A 20502-nucleotide genomic window follows, 5' to 3' on the forward strand; every position below is an offset into this window, starting at 1 on the left:
TGACAAAGCCTGACTGGTCTTCCTACTGATGGGATTCATACCAATATATTATAAATTGAGAAAACATCTTTATTAATTGATAAAGCTTTACTAATTTGGAGTTCATTTTGTAACATTTAAATTTGTTACTGTTTGACTTTTAATTTGAAACATGATAATTGTCATGATGTGGTGGTTGGGAGGTGGTGAGGATGAACGCAGAGACCCACATTGTGAAGGAAATGAATTTAATGATGGAAGCTCAAACAGTCCAATACAGGCAGAGTTAGCACACAGCTAATTACAGGCAGCAACTGGTATACAGAGGACTGAAAAACAAGAGCTAACTCTAACCAGGACTTAGCAGTTCAACCAGAGAGCTTAGACATGCCACAAGAACTGACATTAAATGAGGACCCAACAAGAGACAAAGGACACAGGTGGGTTTAAATACACAGGGAGGGTAATCAGGAAAAACTAGACACAGCTGGGATCAATCAACAGGGAGGACAGGACATATACTAAATATATAGTCCTCTGATTATACACAAAATGCAAAATTTACAACAACCAACATAGTGGTGCATAACTGTACCCTAATAATAATTTAATACATCTGAGGTATTAAATTAAGCTGCAGAAAAGCTGCAGTTTAAAGCCTTACTATAGTCGGCCATGGTTCACAGGAAATACCTGAAATTGTCTAATTAGGAACAATTGCCTTATTTCACCTAACATGACAGTGTGTTAGTGCAAAAAGCTAACCAGGTAATATGAGAAGGAAATTAGTGCTGAACTTGTGTCTGCACCCTTGAGCAAAGCCACAAACTCATTCAACACCTCTAAGATAATAATGAAAGAGAATGTGAGTGAGACATGAATTAGAAAAAGAACCATTAAAAGGTCCACAGGCAAGAGGGAAGCTAATTTTACAGCACATAAATGACAAAAGTTAAGAGATAACAAAAGATCACACCTTAGAAACTTCATCTGGTAGATGATTAATTGTTCCGCTAACGAAAACAAAATGCTAAAAAAAAAAAAAAAAATCTCATTCATCCCCTCAGTGGTTGATTCTGAACAAAGGACACTGTGCCTATAAAAAGTATTCACCCCCTTAGATGTTTTACCCTTTTATTCATTTTACAAAGCAATCAATGCTTTCCAAGGGGGGTGAATGCTTTATGTAGGACTGCATCGAAGCAGTCCTACATAACACTCTTCTTGCTTTGAAACATATAAAGATACTGAGTTTGAATCCAAGGCAAAAGGGTGTGAATCAATGTTTTTTTTTATTTTGCATGACCAATGTTCAACACACAGTCTATACAGAAAATAAGCATAGGCATCATTCTAAATCTACCTTACTGTAAAAATGTTGTAGTGATAAAGTTTGCAATCAACCCTCAGTAACTCTGTAAAGGTTCTGAGCTGAAGCTGTAAAGTTGTTTTAAAAGCTGCTGTTAGTGTAATCATCTTATCCTCCAACAGGAATTCTCTCAGACACTAATAGTTTACTGCAGGTAAAATTCTTAATACTCATAATCCCTCGACCAAAACCCAGTTCTAAGCATCTGATAAGTAGCATATGGTCATTTGCAAGGCTTTTGTTGACATCCAATTAAAAAAAGAACATTTTTCTCCTCACAGAATATTTGTTTTTCAGATTACTTTTCTAATTAACTTTAGATTAACTCCAGTGTGGCCCCAGTTCTGGAAAATGACTGGTTAGACAGAAGCAGGAGGCATAAATCAACAGAACAAACTTCTGATAGCGGGTTTACAGAATTGTCTGGTTCTGTCAAAAAAGTCCAGTAGTGACTGTAGTGACAGCTTTTTTTTGGCGATTGGAGCATTTATAAGATGGTAGAAATTTTGAACTGTCTTTGCTAGTGCTTGTAGTCTATCTTCAGAGTAACAAATGGAGGAACCTGGAGTGGTTTATATTTCATGGAAGATTGTTTTCTACTAATAATATGACAGGGAAAAAAATTCTGAGGTTTTCTCTAAAAACTCCACCTTAACTTAAGGGGATGCAACAGAGGAAACTCCCACATGTCAGGTAGAGTTTTTGCTCTATCACTCCATCAGAAATCCCCTGAGCAAACCTTTTACCCCAGAAGTGCTTCCCTACACCTGGCACCTGCCTCACTCACCAAAAAGAAAATACTCAAAAAACAGACATTTAAATCCTTGGACAAAACTTGGAGAAGAATGTCCTCTTCCAAAAGCCCTGCACACTTATGGGGTGTTCAGTTTACCCAGGGCGCCTCAGACGCAGAACCGCTCCTCATTGGCCAAGACCTTCTGGATAGGTTGGTCTAACTCATAGGCCCATAAGGCACAGAGGAGCTCCTGGTAAGATCATGCCGTTGTCAGGATCAGCTCCAGCCCCTGTTGGTGCACAGCCTCACCAACTAACCCAGAAAACCTCTCTTCATGCTTACTCATCAGTTCTCTGTTCATTGATGAGCACAAATCTGTGCCCCTACCATCCCAGACTGATCCAAGGTATGTACCTTCATAGCATGTTTACATCAAATGTGCTCTTGGCATCCTCATTAGGAAAAATGGCCATGAACAAGAATTTAAAACATTATCTGTGTCAGCAAAACTCTGTTCTAGCTTCAGTAAAATATAGTGCCACAGAGCTTGATTATCTGTGGCACACTCCTTCTTGAACTGAGCAATCGCTCCACTTGCTTTATTCTTGGAAATTCAACAAATATGCCATTTCAAGTGACAGCAACTCAGAGATGCTCACAGACGACTCTTTTTATGATTTTGAGCTGACAATTCCTGTCTCTGGGGAGCTGCCTCTGCTTTTAACAGGCACATAAAACTTTCAGAATATGTTCTTACTTTCCCTTCAAAACTGATCACTGTCAAGCAACACAAACTCCACCTGATGAATGTGTCTGTGGTTCTTTACTGGAGCTGAGGAAAGAAATTGAACTAATGTATGACTTTAGAGAACGTATGTTCAGTATGGATGAACATACTGATGAGAAACAGATTTAGACAGATAACTGAGGTAACTAAGGTTCATGCGGTTTGCTTGAGGAGGTCTGAATATGGAATTGAACTCTACTGCAGACCAAGAAAGTGAACTCTAACCCACCTAAAAACCTTGCTCTCAGTTTGTTGAAGTGAATTCTGGTGTGGTTTGAAGGCATATGTGAATGCCAACAGGATCGGAGACCGCCACAAAAACAGGAAGTGGACTACAGCACAGGGCATTCTGGGTAAATGCAACCAAAACAAATGTGGAAGCCTACCACTACTGAGAAATGGCTCATGGTCTTTTGCAAAGACAAGAGAAATCCTACAACCGCTAACAACAACTCCGTTTTTGTTCGCACTTTGTGTGAAAAAGCACCTTATAATGGTTAAATCCAGCCTTTTCGATTCATCTTCTCTTCCTCATATTCTTTCTAGTAAGACTCACTGTATAGAAACCAGCTCTATCACAGTCACAATTGGTCTCTTTAGTTTGACCATAACAACAGTTATGGAGTAGATGGCAAAAAAAAACAAACAAAACAAAAACACAAAAATCCCCCACACCAGGCAATTAAATTCTAGAATCAACTCTTACATTTATAGCACATTGGTTTGTAACCTGGCATATCTCTACAACACAAGCAGACTTTAGTGCCACTCTGGAGCTGCTCAACCTTCTAACACCATTTCTCCTTTTCTATTCTTTACTTGCTGCTTTGTTGTATGCTAGAAGACATGTTGAAGGGTAAACAGCAGCTTTTTAATAAACTTTGTGTAAATTCATGATCATAGTATTGACTGCCTTGCTGTACCTAAATCTCATTTAGACACAAGTCAGTGATATCTCATAATGGCTGTGATTTGGATGTATACATCCAATCATAAACTATCTGCTCTAAGCTTAAACTTAAGGGTGTAAATTTGTAAGGCCCTCAAAAACTGTGTCAATAAAATGATAATATCTAAGGATTTAAACCACTGAAGAAACTCAGTTTGGCACATTGATCAGGATTGTGTTAATATTCTACATTTATTTTCATATACACTTGAATGAAACACAAAGACGTTAAAACAATGATCAGCTTTTGAAAATGCTTGGTCATTTAAAGAATCTACTGACAGCAGCACATTTTAGAAAAGTTGTGATAGTGAAATGCTTTCACCTCTTGGTTCCAACGATTCCCTTATCTGAAGCAGACATGTTGCATTCATCACATCCAGAGAGAATTTAAATTTTAAATGTTGGTTTGTCAGAATGCAGGACATCCCTCTTCCTTCTATCACTCCATATTAATTAAATACCAACCCACATGAAATAACATTTCTATCTTCATTTTAGCTACACGGAGAAGTTATTTATAATTACTGAATTCATTTTGCATATATTATTCAGCCACCACTGTGATTTTGTAGAGCTGATCTGCCTCAGAGGCCCCAGGGAACCACCAGGTTTTGACTATTTAATTAGTTTTGTCCTTTTGGTTCGACTCGTGCAGTAATACTAATACATGAGATTATTAGTAATATGTTGTACTTTGATGAAATTGACAAACTCTGGAATATCTTCAAAGTGCTTGATTTTAGCTCAACTGGCTTGTGGCGAACTCCTCTTCATTCTTAATGCTTCATCTCTTTAGAGATTCTTTAAGTTTTTCTTAATTCAGTTTGGTTGAACTTATGCATAGATTCACAACAAACACCAAGATCTGTGCATATAATCTGTGCAGCTGATCATATGCACAATCATGGCCAAAATCAATAAACAAGGAACAGTTGCTGGAAGAATATCTCATTTAGACGTGAGTTATTGTTAAAAGGGGTATTGTAAAACCAACTTTTTTGAGTTCATATCAAGTCATGTCATTCCCTCAACAACAACAAAAAATTACTGGAATTGCATTGATTCTTTCATGCAAGTTTGAGAAATCCTTGAATCTACCATGACAATCATCCAACATTGTTCTCACAAAGCCACAAATCAAATATGGATATCCGATTGTTTTTAATGTGTCTAATGTCTGAATTGCCTTGATGCATTTCATTTATGTCATAGATATCCGAATTTTTCACCAGAAGAAGCCAGATGTGGTAAATCTGTAAATAAATAATGACTGAATATTTGATGAAACCTTTGGCTCTCATCGCAGTGGCGTCCATTTTTATTACTGCCTTAATCGTTGATGTCAGACAGCAGGTCGCTTTGGAGTCGTGACACATTCACACAGAAGTACGATAAATTAGTAATATGAACCACACAAAATAAAAAAGAAAATTTGATTTCACCAAAGAATTCAGAATTAAGCATCGAGACCTGCTGTGGGAACGAAGCCTCTTTCTTCTTTTAAACAGTTTCTCTGCATTTTTTCCAGAAAGGTCAACCACAAACTAATCAGAACTACCTGATCATACCCTGCTGTCTTTGGTTGATTAGTGAAAAAAATATGCAAAATTTTTTACCATCACGTGTGGATGTTATGGATCACATACTTTAGTTTCATGGACATCAAGTGTTATCTTCTGTATTTGTATTATTCTGCTATAAAGAAAAATGACACATTGAAAAAATTTAAACTTTGCATCTTTTTACTGCATTGCTGCTGCACTAATTACTTTCTTTTTACTCTACACAGAAGACTACACAAGGATAATGAATGGAGTATTGTAGAGAAGTGACTCACCTCATTTCAGAAAGTGCGCTATTATTTTCTCTGTATTTTTAAAAACACAATGCAGCATCCATGTGAGTTTTACTAAAATATTTACATGTATACACATTCTTTGCTTTACTCTACCAGGAGAAACAGTGATGTGTTGGAATTGAATAACACGCAGTCCTTTCCTGTGTCTCCAGATTATGTATCAAGCAGAGATTTGTACATAGATAGGGGAGGAAAGCACAGCGGATTAGATGGACTCTGCAATCAGAGGCATTGTAATATCCTGTAAGCTTTTGGCATCACAGACTTGCGGTAAACACGAACAAACCAAAACTCTCAGAAGAACACCTGCAGAAAAAATTGATTGCAACCCTCTTATGCAAACAGGAAAGCAGAGGCAGATGTGGCTGCAGATAAAGCTTGAGCAGTGCCAAAAGCCCCCCACACCCGCTGCTCCACCTCTCGCTTAAAAACAGGATGTACATGGAAGAGAAAAGCATTTGTTACAGAACAACTTCAGAGACCTGCTGGTTACTGATTACTACTGTGTGAGTTTCCTGAATGTGATCGGCGCTCTAGTAATTACCAGAGGAATTTACACTTGCACAGTAAGATAGCAGCTACCAGCCACCTGGGTTTCAGGTCAGCCTCTCCGCCTGAGTTTAAATGTCCTCTTTCCTCAAAGTTGCAGTAGGTAACTTTTATTTAAAAAAAAGTTTTTTTACATATTTGCTAAAACTGTTACTAGGTCATGACAGTATGAATACAAAGAATGGTCAGAAACAACCAATCAGAGCCAGGAGGACCGCTTTAGCACTGTCAATCATGCTAACATAGGTGCTTCTCACATCCTGCCCCTTGTATCACCTTGCTAAGCTACAGCGTTTTCCCAGAGCATAGCTTTCCGTTAATGCGCAAGCCAGTTAGCATGGCTATCGATGACAGAGGGTAAACAGTTTTCCTGTGATGGTAAATTGTCTTATCGCCATTAGCACAGGTGAAGCGCTTTCATCAGCATGATATACAGCACTAAGACCCTCCTCCTGACTCTGATTGGTTGTTTCTGCAGATGGCAGTGGAACAGTGGCAGTGGCAGAGGAGCTTGATTTTTTTTTTTTTTTTTCACAGATGACCTGCATCTTATACAGTCACAACATTGTGGAAGGTTTAAGAAACATGTAAAGAGATATATATTTTTACCTATTGCAGCTTTAATTTTCAATGTCTTATCAGGATATTCTGGATTTATTTACATTTTATTAGTTTAGCTTTTATTTGAAGTCACCAAAAGCATTTCTATAGATTTTCATTTTGACTTTAAATTTGTGTTGTGCTTTTATTTAAGCTAATCTTGAAATGTTGTGAAATCTTAAGCTGGATTTTAATCAGCAGCTTGAAATTTTAGGTTTAGGAGCTTGAATAGCAGTTCTCTCTCTACCATTTCCACACACCCAAGTTTGGCATAATAGAGCTAATTGTTTTCTTAACTGCAAAACAAATACACATTAGAAACCTGTAAGTCACTATATACACAGTTTATGAGTTGTGCACGTGCAAAAGCTCTCAAATGACTAAAACTCAACTTGAATCAGTCTGTCAGAGCAGACTGAACTCATATTGCATGTTTGTAGTCTTTACTGTATAAGCCCAAGGTAGCAAACCTTTGGAACCCTGCCACACTCACATTGATTTACCTTGTGCAAACTGTCCTGACTTTATAGCACAGGTTATATATTTTTTAGCTTAAGAAGAGATTTAAAACTCTGGTTGATGTGTTGTGATCTCTTTGTCTGGTAAGAAGTTGCTTCAATGAATAAAAACACTGGTTTAGATTACCCTAGGTCAGGGTAATCTAAACCAGTCTAACTATAAGTTTCATCAGAAGGGAAAGTGTTAAGCCTAGTATTAATAGTAAGCAGGGTGGCTGATTCACAAGCTGCTTCCACAGCAGAGGACTCTGAGAACTAAAGGATCTGCCTCATAAATAGTGACTTACAGGTTTGAACCAGCAGTAAACCTACAGTCTGAGACTGAGAGCAAAGTGTTTGTTAGGAACATATGGACCAATCAGATCTCTGATGCATGATGGAACTGGTTATTAGGGGCTTTATATATGAAAAGGAGAAGCTTAAATTCTCTTCTGGATTTAACAGGGAGCCAATGAAGGGAAGCTGAAATAAGAGAAATATGACCTCTCTTTTTAATTTTCATTAAAATTAAGCCAGTGAATAAAAGAGTTGCAGAAATCCTGCTGCAGGGTTTAGAGATAAACTGAAAGCTGAAAGCTTGTCTCTAAGACTTCATTTTTTTAGTACATATATATATAATAATAAATAAATAATTCCCTTCTCACCCTCCGCGGGTGGTCTCTTTAATCCTCTGAGCTCGGGTCCTCTACCAGAGGCCTGGGAGCTTGAGGGTTCTGCGCAGTATCTTGGCTGTGCCTAGAACTGCACATTTCTGGACTGAGATGTCTGATGTTGTTCCTGGGATCTGTTTGAGCCACTGCTCCAGTTTGGGGGTGACTGCCCCGAGGGCCCCGATGACCACAGGCACCACTGTGGTCTTCACCTTCCAGGCCTTCTCCAGTTCCTCTCTGAGGCCCTGGTATTTCTCCAGTTTCTCATGCTCCTTTTTCCTGATGTTGTAGTCACTTGGTATTATATCCACCACAACGGCTTTGCTCTGTTCTTTATCCACCACCACAATGTCCGGTTGGTTCGCCATTACCATCTTGTCTGTCTGGATCTGGAAGTCCCACAGGATCTTAGCTCGGTCATTCTCCACCACCTTTGGGGGTGTTCCCCACTTTGATCTCAGGGCTTCCAGTCCATATTCTGCACAGATGTTCCTGTACACTATGCCCGCCACTTGGTTATGTCGTTCCATGTATGCTTTCCCTGCCAGCATCTTGCACCCAGCTCAATGGGTAAGTCACCAATCTTCCACCCGGGAGATGCGGGTTCGAATCCAGGCTGGGGCAAACAGTTACAACAGTGAATTTGAGCAATGCATTGTGGGTCCTTTGGCAAGACCCTTGGAGCTATATAGCCTACCTCATACCATGAGAGACATTGATAAGCACGACATGCCGGCTCAGACGTCGCCCGACCAAACAAGGTCTGCGTCAAAAATGGGCTACTGGAACAAGACGGAAATGGGCGACAGATATATATGTATATACACACACACAGTATATATATATTAATTTATTTTTGACTGATATTGTATTTCAATTTAGAAGTTAAATATCTGCCTGGCTTTTTTTCTCTAACACTTTATTATTATGAAATTGACATGGACCAGAACATTAAAATGAAGTTTTAAATCTGAGCCAGGAACATGATTAAGTTTATAATATTGGAAAAATATGATGTTATCCCAAAGACAACGAGGCAGTTGCCATAGCCCCCAATAGTTCTTATCAAAGCTCAACAGTATCATTATCATTGTTATTACTCTGTGCTAGCATTTAAACTTGTGTAATATTTCTATTTGCTTTCACCTGTTCTTAGGAACTTGTTTAATCTGCATTGGAGTCAGACAGGACGCTGCCATGAACCAGACAGGCTGCCCTGAGGTCAAGGTCCCGTTTCCCGTCTTCTTTACCGTTGGAATCGTCAGCCTGGCTGAGAACCTGCTGGTCGTGGTGGCGGTGATGCACAGCAGGAACCTCCACTCGCCCATGTATTGCTTCATGTGCAGCTTGGCTGCCTTCAACACCATCGCCAGCGTGACAAAAACGTGGGAAAACCTGATGATAGTTCTTGCTGATGCGGGACACCTGGAGAGGAGGGGTCCTCCTGAGACCGACCTAGATGACGTGATGGACTCCCTGCTGTGCATGTCGTTTGTAGGCTCCATATCCAGTTTCCTGGCCATTGCTGTTGACCGGTATGTATCCAGATCTGCTGACAGATGACTGAAGATACAGTGAGTGATGCAAAAAAAAACAAAACAAAAAAAACGTTAGCCATCTTAAAGCAATAAACAGGTTTCAGACTTCTCTTACCCATTGGCTCCAACATGACACCATTGTGTGAACTGTATGTCCTGCACATTGGGCAAGGGCACAATGCAACTATTCAATTGCACTGTGTAATTCCCTCATGAAGAACTAGTAAAGGTGTCTAATGCATCTTTGGCCTGTCTAATGTGTTTTTTCACTGTCACCATGTATTGACCGTAATGCTGTATTGACCCTAACGCCCAACACATTTTATAATTTTTGTCATTTTATCGTAAACCTTTTGATGGAGACAGAAGACGGCGATAGATAGCTCTGTCAATCATTTTTGTCACATTTCTTGCTAATATAATCCCATTTTAAAAGGTGTGATATGTCTTAGTTCAGTGCTAGTACAGAGGCCCACAGTGATATTGGCTTGACCACTGGCATAGTGACTGCTATCCAGCCACAATGATGAAATGTTCTTTACCCTCTCATTTTGGCTTGTCACTCCTCAACAAAGTATTCCTTTGAATTACACAACACTTTATAAAAGAGGGAAGATAATGATGAATCAATTGTGACATGACATTAAAAAACCAGATTTTGTTGCAAATTTAAAAAAAAAAATCCCTCATCACCATCTCAATACTCAAAATGAGCCTGGAAAACATAATTAGTTTGTCCTTTTCCACCTAAACACATATTGATTGCTATAGGTACATAAACCTTATTGTTTGATAGCTGAATGTGGCTTACCTGAAACTCAAATAAAGGAAACTTGTCAAAACCCAACTATTACCCTGAGGCAAAGAGATGGTATTATGGATAATAACAACATGTTGCCTTGCAGAAACAGTTGACCATTGTAGTTTAAGTTAACTTTCCAGGATACATCTGTCAAAAGACGAGGTGAAAGGATCTAATGAAATCTGTTTGTAGCTCATCTGGTGTGACTCTCATTCACTGATCTGTTCCACACAACAAGCTGAGACCATGTTGTTAGGCCACATAACATCCTGAAAAAAAGTTTTAAGTCTAAATTGTGTTTTTAATTAGACGTTTGATCTTTGCATGCACCCCCTCCCCCCTCAATCAGGACTGAAATGTTTTTTTTTGTTTTTTTGTTTGTTTGTTTGTTTTTTGTTGTTGTTTTTTATCCTACAGTTACATCACCATCTTCCATGCGCTACGTTACCACAACATCATGACCATGCAGCGAACTGCAGCCATCTTGGGGCTTATCTGGACATCATGTGCAGTTCTGGCTGTGCTAATGGTGAAGTTCTTCAACTTTAAGTTCATCATGATCTGCTTCATTGTCTTCTTCGTCGTCTCCCTGGCAGCCATCTGCTTCCTCTACGTCTACATGTTCATGATGGCCCGCATTCATGCCAAGAACATTGCAGCGCTTCCTGGTGGTGGCAGGGACAAGTCTCAGCATCAGAGGAGGTGGGGCAGCAACATGCGAGGCGCTCTCACTCTCACCATCCTGTTCGGGGCGTTTGTGGTGTGTTGGGCACCGTTTTTTGTCCACCTGGTCATCATCACAGTTTGCCCTATGAATCCGTACTGTGAATGCTACCGGTCCTTGTTCGAGCTGCATGTGGTGCTGATGATGAGCCACGCCCTCATAGACCCGGCTATCTACGCTTTCCGCATGGCTGAGCTGCGGCACACCTTCAGAAAGATGCTGTTTTGCTCTGACTGGAAATTTTGCTTGTAACAGAAATTTATCTAAAGTTTTTAACGTCTAAACGTTTTTCATCCACTGAACAAAAATAGGTTGCACTGCAACCTGATGACAGCGCAACGTTCCCTGTTGTGCTAATGATCATTTTTGTCTTTGAGTCTTTCATTGGCAGGGGTTAAGTCACTGTGTGGTTCCTGTGACATGTGCCACCAAACAGCTGAGGCTAACAGAGGGTATGAACCTACATCACTCTTGTTTGCATTGCTACTTGGACATTTGGTCAATGGACTTTGAGCATACAAACCACATGTTTGAAATTTTCATTTGTTGTCCTTTTGGTCTCACTGGGGATCCCTATGACCTGAAAGCGATTCCATTGTTGGCAACTTACTCTTTAAAGCAGCAGCAGCAGCAGCAGCAGCAGCAGCAGCAGCAGCAGCAGCAGCAGCAGCAGCAGCAGCAGCAGCTATTTATATCAAAATGTTATTTACCTAAATGTCTACAGGTCCTAACAGTGCAACATCTGACAGATCATCTGTGAAAGAAATCCACCTCCTCCTGCTGTCTGCAGAAATGCATTGCTGGCTGCCGGTCAGAAGCAACCAATCACAGCCAGAAGGAGGGTCTCAGTGCTGTAAATCATGCTTATGTATGCGCTGCCGAAGATTAACAGTGGAGAAACAACTTATTGCTGGCTATGCTAGCTAGGCTGAGCATTCAGGGCAGGCTCTGCGGTGGGCAGAAAGCAAGGGGGAATGGAGTGAGCAGTGCGTACATGAGCCTGATTGATGGTGCTAAGACTCTATTCCTGGCTCTGATTGGTAGTTTCTGACTTAGTGATGTATTTCTGCAATAGGAGATTATGTGTCTGTCATGAGATTCTGACAGTTTTTACAAACCTCTAAAAGACATGTTGTTCATAAAAGTTTCCTACTGCAGAATTCGCCCATGTCAGCCTCTTACCCCATAAATATTATCTTGTAGTTTTATAATCAAAAGATTGTTTAGATACATGTTAATTTATTATTTTGTTTAAAAATTCCTCTACGTCTACATGTTCATGATGGCCCGCATTCATGCCAAGAGTTTAAAAAGTTTAAAAATTCAGAAATTAATTAAAACACCCCACATGTAGCATCAAAACATTAAATCTTGGGTTAGATTCTGAACGTTGAAAGCGAGTCTGCCTCTTCATTCCACGGATGATCACATGCTGTGAACCTTAAATGATAAACCGCTCCAATCAGCAGCAGATCAGTTTATCCACAACTATTTTTTCCTCTTTTCTCCCTCTCTGAGGTTAAAAGAAAATAAGGTGGATAAAAATAATGGATTTCATATCTGAAATTGAAATTTTTATCTCTAACTGGATTATGAGACTTGACATATTTTTTTTTCTTGCCAGCTATGCTTCAATCTCCTAACGACCACTTTCAGGCTATTTGACTTAGTTCTAACTTTCTTTTCTGGAGTAATCTAAAGTGAGAAATCATCCAGAAATCCACCAACATGGATCATATAAACCAGCCTCTGTTTTTTTTTTTTTTTACAGAACATCCATAAATGTGGATAAAAGCTGAACTCAGAAATGGGATGGTTAGCACCCAACACAACATGATCCAGACCACAGTATGGTGCTCTAATTTTGGTTATAATTTGGTGTTCTGGTGTGATAACCAGACAGATCAATGAGTTAATTAAAAAATATATAAGTTAGATTAAGCATTAGGAATGACAGCTTTCTTTAGTGGAGAGACCAAAATCTCTTTATTCAGCTTATTTATTTGTCTTTTCAGTGTTTTATTTAGTCAGACATTTCTCTTTAACAGTGTTGAATTGTTTGTGTTTGTGAGTTTTATCTTTGTTTTTGTTCCTTTGCTCAATTAATTATTGAAGATCTGACGTACGATAACTGATTGTCAATAAAATCTTGTTATGCTGAACTGATTATTAATGACATCTGATTAAAGAGACTGATCAATATCTAAAGAAAATGATAAATTCTTGATACATTATTATAATTGAAAAAGCTGTCAATATGCTAAAGTCCCCAATATACATCTGTCATGCAAAGCCACTGATAACAAGAGACACAGAAGAAATTATTATTTGGAAGTAATTTAGCACAAAAGCAGCCCAGAGACGGGCATATAGATGACCTGATTAGCAAAGAGCTAGCCTGCTCAGAGCAGAGAGCATTATTCCTCCAGAGATCAATGATCTGTCACCAGTATGTGAAGACTGAGAGAAGATCAGCTGACAGAAGAAGCCTGCAGCACTGTGCAGACATGGCATGATGCTGAAAACGGTAAATCCATGAAGACGCCCACTCTGCAGGAGAAAGAGGGTCATTAACTCACCGACTGACTGACTGACTGACTGACTGACTGACTGACTGACTGACTGACTGACTGACTGACTGACAGGCCACACTAACAAGTTTCACTGAAGACACCATCTTTTATGCTTTCTGGTTTTTCCCAGTTTATCCCAACCCTTTGCATATTAAATGATTTACACAACCATTGTTGGACAGCACATGTACCAGATCAGGCTGTTCCCTCTGGGTGTCAGTGAGGGTATAGCAATGTGCAGCAAGCAGAAGTCTGATGGGATCTGAAGGTCTGGATGAGAGCCAGTGAAAGAGAACTTGAGCGACATTCTGGCTACAAACGGAAAAGTTTGTATAAACTGTTAAGGTTTTCCATGTAGCGCAGCAATCATTATAATAAATATAATCTGCTACAGGCTAAGATTATTGTTTACCAGCTTATTGTAAAATGCATCAGCTCTACTGTGTTTTGGTTCTAGTACTTTTCAAGTTATTAATTTCACATTGATTTCTTTGTTTTATTTATTATTACTATTATTATATCATTAGATTAAGCATCACTGTAACTAACAAAAAATCCAATCCTGTTTGTGACTTTTTGGGATGTAAATAAATAATTTTTGATGAATGTAAAAATCCTTTATTCCCTTATTAAATAAAGTATGCAGTAGGATTTTTATTAAGTCTTTGGTCAGAGGCTTCAGTAACCCTTTATTTAACAGGGTGTGCATAAGACGGACATGACTCTGTCATAAACATGACTTGACATGAAGTCTTCATGAATGTTTACAACTGTTGTCATGAATAGTCATTCGATAAATAATGGCATTTATAATGCAAAGGTGACAATTTTAATTTACTTTTGATGCTAGTTTTAATCCAAGTTTGCATTAAAAATGTCATTATTTACTGAATGACACTTCATGACAACAGTCATAAACATTCAAGAAATCTACTCTGTCTAACAGGTGTTATGTCATGTTTATGACAGTGTCATGTCACTCTTATGCACACCGCATCAAACCGCTGTAAGACAGACTGCTAAAGGAGATTCTTCCTGCTCTGAAGATAATTGTATGAGTTACAGCATCACATTTCCCTGTGGGATTTGAATTATCCATGAATTATCCATCATAAAGAGAGTTCGGAAAATTTAATTAACCAGAAAACCTTGAAATAAAAATATTGGAGCCAATTTTCCTCAAGTTTATTTATGTAGCACATTTAAAAACAATCACTTTGACCAAAGTGCATCACAAAGAGTAAAAATAGACAAAATTCCAAAACACATCAATAAAATCAACAAGAACAATAAGATAAAAAACAAAAACAAAACAAACAAAACAAAACAAAACTGGAGTATAAAACAATCAAACCAGTCTGATGGAGCTCAAACTTGGATTTAAAAAACAAAAACAAAACAAACAAAAACAAAACAAAACTGGAGTATAAAACAATCAAACCAGTCTGATGGAGCTCAAACTTGGATTTAAAAAACAAAAACAAAACAAACAAAAACAAAACAAAACTGGAGTATAAAACAATCAAACCAGTCTGATGGAGCTCAAATTTGGATTTAAAAAACAAAAACAAAACAAACAAAAACAAAGCAAAACTGGAGTATAAAACAATCAAACCAGTCTGATGGAGCTCAAATTTGGATTAAAAAAAAAGAGTTTTCAGGAGGAACTTAAAAGACTGCAATATGAATATCAAGGGGCAGCTTGTAGTCTGCAAAAAGCTCCATCCCCACTGTGCTTTAATTAGGCCATTAGCTGCAGTAAGAACATCTGTCAAGAAGATCTCAGAGCACTTTTTGGACTCTTAGGTTATGGAGGACAGTTAAAAGATAGTGCCAAACCATTTAAAATGGAGTAAAAATAATTATATATACATAATTAATAAAACAAAACAGAATAACACTCAGATTTATTATCTTTTTTATTAAGACATAAATAGATAAAGAAGAATCCATTGTAAGTCACACTGCTAACAGAAGCCAATATTTACGTTTGTCCATATCACCATTTGACGAAGTGAAATGTGCGAACGGTCACTGCACATGGAGAAAAGCTTCAGCATGCGATCAGAAAAAGCTCAGTCTGATGAAGCAGCTGAGGCAAAAACACAAACTGCTGCTTCTGTGGGCAACAGAAACTCTGTCAGTTTTGAAGAATGTTGCATATGATAGCAGCACAGAGGGGCTTGAGCACAAATGCAAAGTCACTGAAGTAAATATCGTTACAAGTCTGTGCACATTTATGCATCTTCTCCCATTAATATTCTCTGCAGTGCAAAAGACTTACAATAAATCGGAACACTGTTACAACACAAGATGGGTAACCCATGTTAATCTTTTCACCATGTTTTTTTTTTTTTTTTGATCTCGATGTCTTTGTCTTTGTTAGGGAAGATATACAACGAACTACTTTTTTTTTTTTTTTTACAATAAATAATAACGTTGTTTACATAGCAATGCTTCATAACATTCAGGTTCAGTAGGTCGCTGCATTTTTACTGATAAAGAAGAGTCAAGCCTCTCAGTAGGGAGGTAGGCACCAGCACACAATCACAGAGAGCGCTGTGGAGCTATTTGTACATTCATGTTTTTACATGGCAGCAGCTCAGCACACAGGGGGATCGATGTGGAGCACAGAGATAGGAAGGAAAGGAAAACTTCACGTTCTTGTCACTTTTACACACAGGCAGATTTCAAGAGGCTGGTTGGCTGGTAACCATGGCGTTGATGCAGACACAGCTGCAGCTTGATGACGGCTGTCATTACTTTATATTTGTGCAACTCTGGATTTGTTGATACAAATGGCATAAAATGAAAAAGATAGATGGTGAGTTTTGCTTTTCATTTGTGTTCAAAAAACTGATAAAATAGAGAAGATGTTACACAGTATGAACTCTTTGAATTGAAATCTATGGAGTGTTTAAAATTAGATGTGTTTCCATTACAAATGTTTGCAAATCTTTCTCAATATTCTGCTAATGTTGAAACCCCCCACCCCACTATTTTGCAGTAATGGTGTTTCAGTTAAATGTGAAACTGTTTTAAAATCAGACATGAAGAAGCTTTTTCACACAGTAAACCATCATACTGCTACCACTTCCTGTTGTCTTCTTCATCATTTTCACCAGTAGTAACATCCTGCTGTTGAACTTGTGAAAAATTTGGTTAATTGATAGTTTGAGGCTGGACCCAACTACTACTTCTTTTTTGTTGTTAATAATTAAAGTTGCTCAAAATCACTGAGATTCAGGCTTCCCCACCCACAACTACCATCACCAGAAAAGGTTCTTATTTGCATGTATAGGACAGGGCGGGTAAAAGAAAAAAACAGTTTTTATCTTTTATGAAAAAAAAAGGTGACATTTTAAAGCTGGCATTTAGACTGTTCCAAAAAATCATGAATGTTTGTTGTGTTTGTTGAATACATGCTGATAATCACATAAAAAAAATAATAAAAATTTGGACAAAAAATATCTGGAAACAATGTTTCTACGGCGATATATAAAAACACTTTTGTGTTTCAGACTGAGCAGAAAATAAATAGATCCTCTAAAGGTCAGGCAATATGTGAGACAGCAGGATAAATGTGTTGCCCCCTGGAGTGAAGCAGGGATTTGTAATTATCTTGGAAAGCGTTTATGAAAGAGCAGATGGCTGCTGTGTGTGTTTTTGTGGTTTCCATGTCTGCTTTTAACAGGTGATCTGAGCGTGAGGACCATTAGTCAGAGGAGTAAGTGTATGTCATCCTGTTCTGCTGCTTTATTATCAGTTTTTCTACCTTGTCTTTGGTGTTTCTCATTCACATTGTAGCAACAAAGGCCACTGCTGATGATCCATGTATTAGTCATGTATGTCTTCCACAGCACCAGATATCATAATGCTTTTCCACCCAGAGTGGAGGCAGCGCTTTCATCTGCAAGTCTTTGTTAGACCTCTGAAAGGGGGCAGTCACCATTTACTTGGATGGTTTTTACCTTCTACATGCTGAACAAAGCCGAACAGCAGCCTGCTGTAATCAGTGCAGAACTCTTCACGTGTGCAAGACAGTAATAATACTGTACTCTTAATGCAACATCACTGTTCCTGTCTCCACACAAAAACTTTCCTACATTCTGAAAGATCTGGAAAACTGAGCAGCAAAAATTACTAGTTCAAGTCATCCTTTCCTTTTTTCCAATCTGCCATGAAGTGTACACACTGTTACGTCCTTCATGGGCTGCAGAATTCTTCCGGCTCCGGTGAGACAATGAAATGTAGGTTGGTAAGAACCAGAAAACGAGAATGTTTTTTTTTTTCTGTCAAAACGAGTCTAAATTTATTCATAAACTGGGATTATGTATTTGGTCTCCAAACTGACTCAGCTCACTTTTCACACTTACGACTGAACTGATCACCTCCTTTCCACTGAGAAAATATACTTTTATGTTTTAGCTTTGAATTATTTTTATTCTGTAATATGCATCGTTAACAGCCCATAACTCACAAACATCACTGGATAATAATTAAGTGCATCCTTTCACAGTTAACAATGCCTCAGACTATAACACTATCGCCTGTCATGACAGTTTTTATTAAGTCTTCATACATGTTAAAAAGACTCAAGTTTCAGATCAGAAGTGCAAGTCAGATCTGAAATCTTTTAGTCTCAAATTTTAGTTGTATTCACCGTCTGATTAATGTAGTTATTAATTACTTGACCTTCCCATATGGGAATTCATTTTACTCATTTACTTATGAATAAAATGTACATATGTATATGTTGTTTCTGTGTCTTGAGTTGCTCAGATCACAAGCTTCTGTGCAAAAGTTTTAAACCAGGCCATTTTCATCAAGAATTCAAGCTTTGTTGCAACATTTTAAATTAAAATCTCAAAATTGTATTATTATAATTACCTTAATTTGTGTTATTTATGTAATCCATCTGCTCGCGATACATTTTCTGTTTAGCCACTTTATTTAAAACATGGCTAAAGATAAAGTTTTTCCTTACAAACATTTCAAGTCTGAATCTTCAGGAAAGTAGTTAGAAGTGTTGAACATGTACACATTGTGTTCTTGTTTTCTCTTTTTCATCGTTCACATTATAAGGCTTTTTTTTAATTAGCACTTTTCTGTTCTTCAGTGAATGCAAAAGATGCATTCAGTGTTAGTTTTTTGTAAATAATGAGAGAAAAACTGTCTTCATAAATCGTACAGCGGCAGCAGCTGAGCTCTGGAGTTACTGCAGCGACAGCAGGAAGCATTTCTCCTCCACAATGCTCAACGCCGCTTCTCTGACGAAGACAACACATTTCATTATATTCATTATTACAAATCTAAAGCCCTGTCACCTGTGTGCGGGTGTGGGCTGGCACTGAGGAGCAGACAAACATCCAGACGAAGACCCATGCCTTGTGGCGCCTTGATTCTGACGAATTTTGCATGTGGAAATAATTTGGCTTAAGAACTCCTAATGAGCTTATGATGCACACAGATGTCATATGAGAAAATGAAAGACGCATAAATTATTTGTGCTTTCATGGAGCTTAGTGTCGGCGCAGAGACACAGACAGTTTTCAACTGAAGTGTAATTAAAAGCCCCATGTCTCCTGACGGCTTTATCAACTCGACTGTGAACAAAGTAAAAGAAGAAAGTGAGTTAATGTGCAACACATAGGTGTAGAGCTCCAATTCTCATATGAATAACATTTTACAGTATGCTGAGCAGAGAGTGTAATCACCCCACTGATCAATATAACCTTGGACTGAACAGGAATTCCAACAGCAGGTTCATTAAAGCGTTCTCTCCCCGATAGAGCTGTTAACATGGACTAAATGTTCTTGAAGCAGTGTCTGATTTCAGCTGTTAATTGTTTTTTTTTTTTTTTTCAGTATTCACTTTTAGCTCCATCGCTGGATTATGCTAAAGTGCAATAGCACTTTTTCCTATTCTGGATTGCATTTTGGAGCATTCACAGTACAGGTTACCTGGATCTAACATGAGAACATGAAGAGGAGCTGAGTCCGGACAGGGTAGGACAGTTTTGTTGGTGCGTTACCGAATCATTTTATTTATTTACTTATTTACATATTTAAAGTTGCAGTAGGTAAATTTAATTTAAAAAGAAAGTATATGTTTTTCACATATTTGTTAAAACTGTCATTATGTCCTGACAGTAGAAAATGAGAAACGATAATCTGTGAGAAAACAGAAACACTCTCTGCACCGCCATGCGTCCACCTTCACAGAATGAGTTAAGAAATCATTCTTGTCATTCAGTCACCTTCTACAACGGCTCTGTTCTTGCTAACAGCTGAACAACCACTATATTTCATATCTTGAAATACTATTTGGCTGCTTAAACTGTTTCTTAGATATAATTTTTTCTAGGTACAACAATCAAAATCCTTCAACTTTTCTTTATATTGTACTTGATGTTACTCCTTGGATACAGTGTACTTAGATATGTACTTTGATGTCTGAAATAGTTCCACTGTACAGCCAGTAAAGTATCAGTCAGCTGAAGGACTTCACATACTGTCATTATACACTGATGACTTCCTTCTGTTCATCTCTGCCCCACTAATGTGTTTATATGGTTTTGCACCTGTCAATAAAATTGTATTTTTACATTTAAAAACCATTACACCAACAACAAAATGGTGTTGATTCAAGCATATTCCAAACCCCCTGAACACTGCATTACAAACGACTTCATGTTTTATCCCCTAAAGCGCTGAATTACATTTCTAAAGAGTTTTGGCCTCCTTTTGTAACATCAGTGAGAACTCCCATGATCCTGTCAGAGTTGCTGGCGTCATTGCCCAGGCCGTTCCGCCACTCAGGTTAGTCCTAATTGCCAAGGATGTGCACATCATGGCTTTGAAGCA

The 20502-nt window shown here is 38.3% G+C and overlaps 1 protein-coding gene across 1 annotated transcript; it reads left to right on the top strand.

Annotated features, from left to right (window-relative positions):
* Positions 1-9062: 9062 nt before the first annotated feature.
* On the top strand, positions 9063-13228 carry mc2r (melanocortin 2 receptor). Its single transcript, XM_015000462.2, has 2 exons — positions 9063-9533; positions 10756-13228. The coding sequence occupies exons 1-2, from the start codon at positions 9196-9198 to the stop codon at positions 11312-11314; spliced, it is 897 nt and encodes a 298-aa protein (XP_014855948.2). The 5' UTR covers positions 9063-9195; the 3' UTR covers positions 11315-13228.
* Positions 13229-20502: the final 7274 nt, after the last annotated feature.

Source organism: Poecilia mexicana, unplaced genomic scaffold (genome assembly GCF_051168715.1).
Source record: "Poecilia mexicana isolate PSO_F unplaced genomic scaffold, ASM5116871v1 scaffold_6, whole genome shotgun sequence".
NCBI lineage: Eukaryota > Metazoa > Chordata > Actinopteri > Cyprinodontiformes > Poeciliidae > Poecilia > Poecilia mexicana.

Bases quoted from the DNA above. Each gene is read 5' to 3' on its own strand.
- mc2r (XM_015000462.2), top strand. From the start codon at position 9,196: ATGAACCAGACAGGCTGCCCTGAGGTCAAGGTCCCGTTTCCCGTCTTC. The intron at 9,534-10,755 runs GTATGTATCCAG...TTTATCCTACAG, and splicing joins CTGGCCATTGCTGTTGACCG to TTACATCACCATCTTCCATG.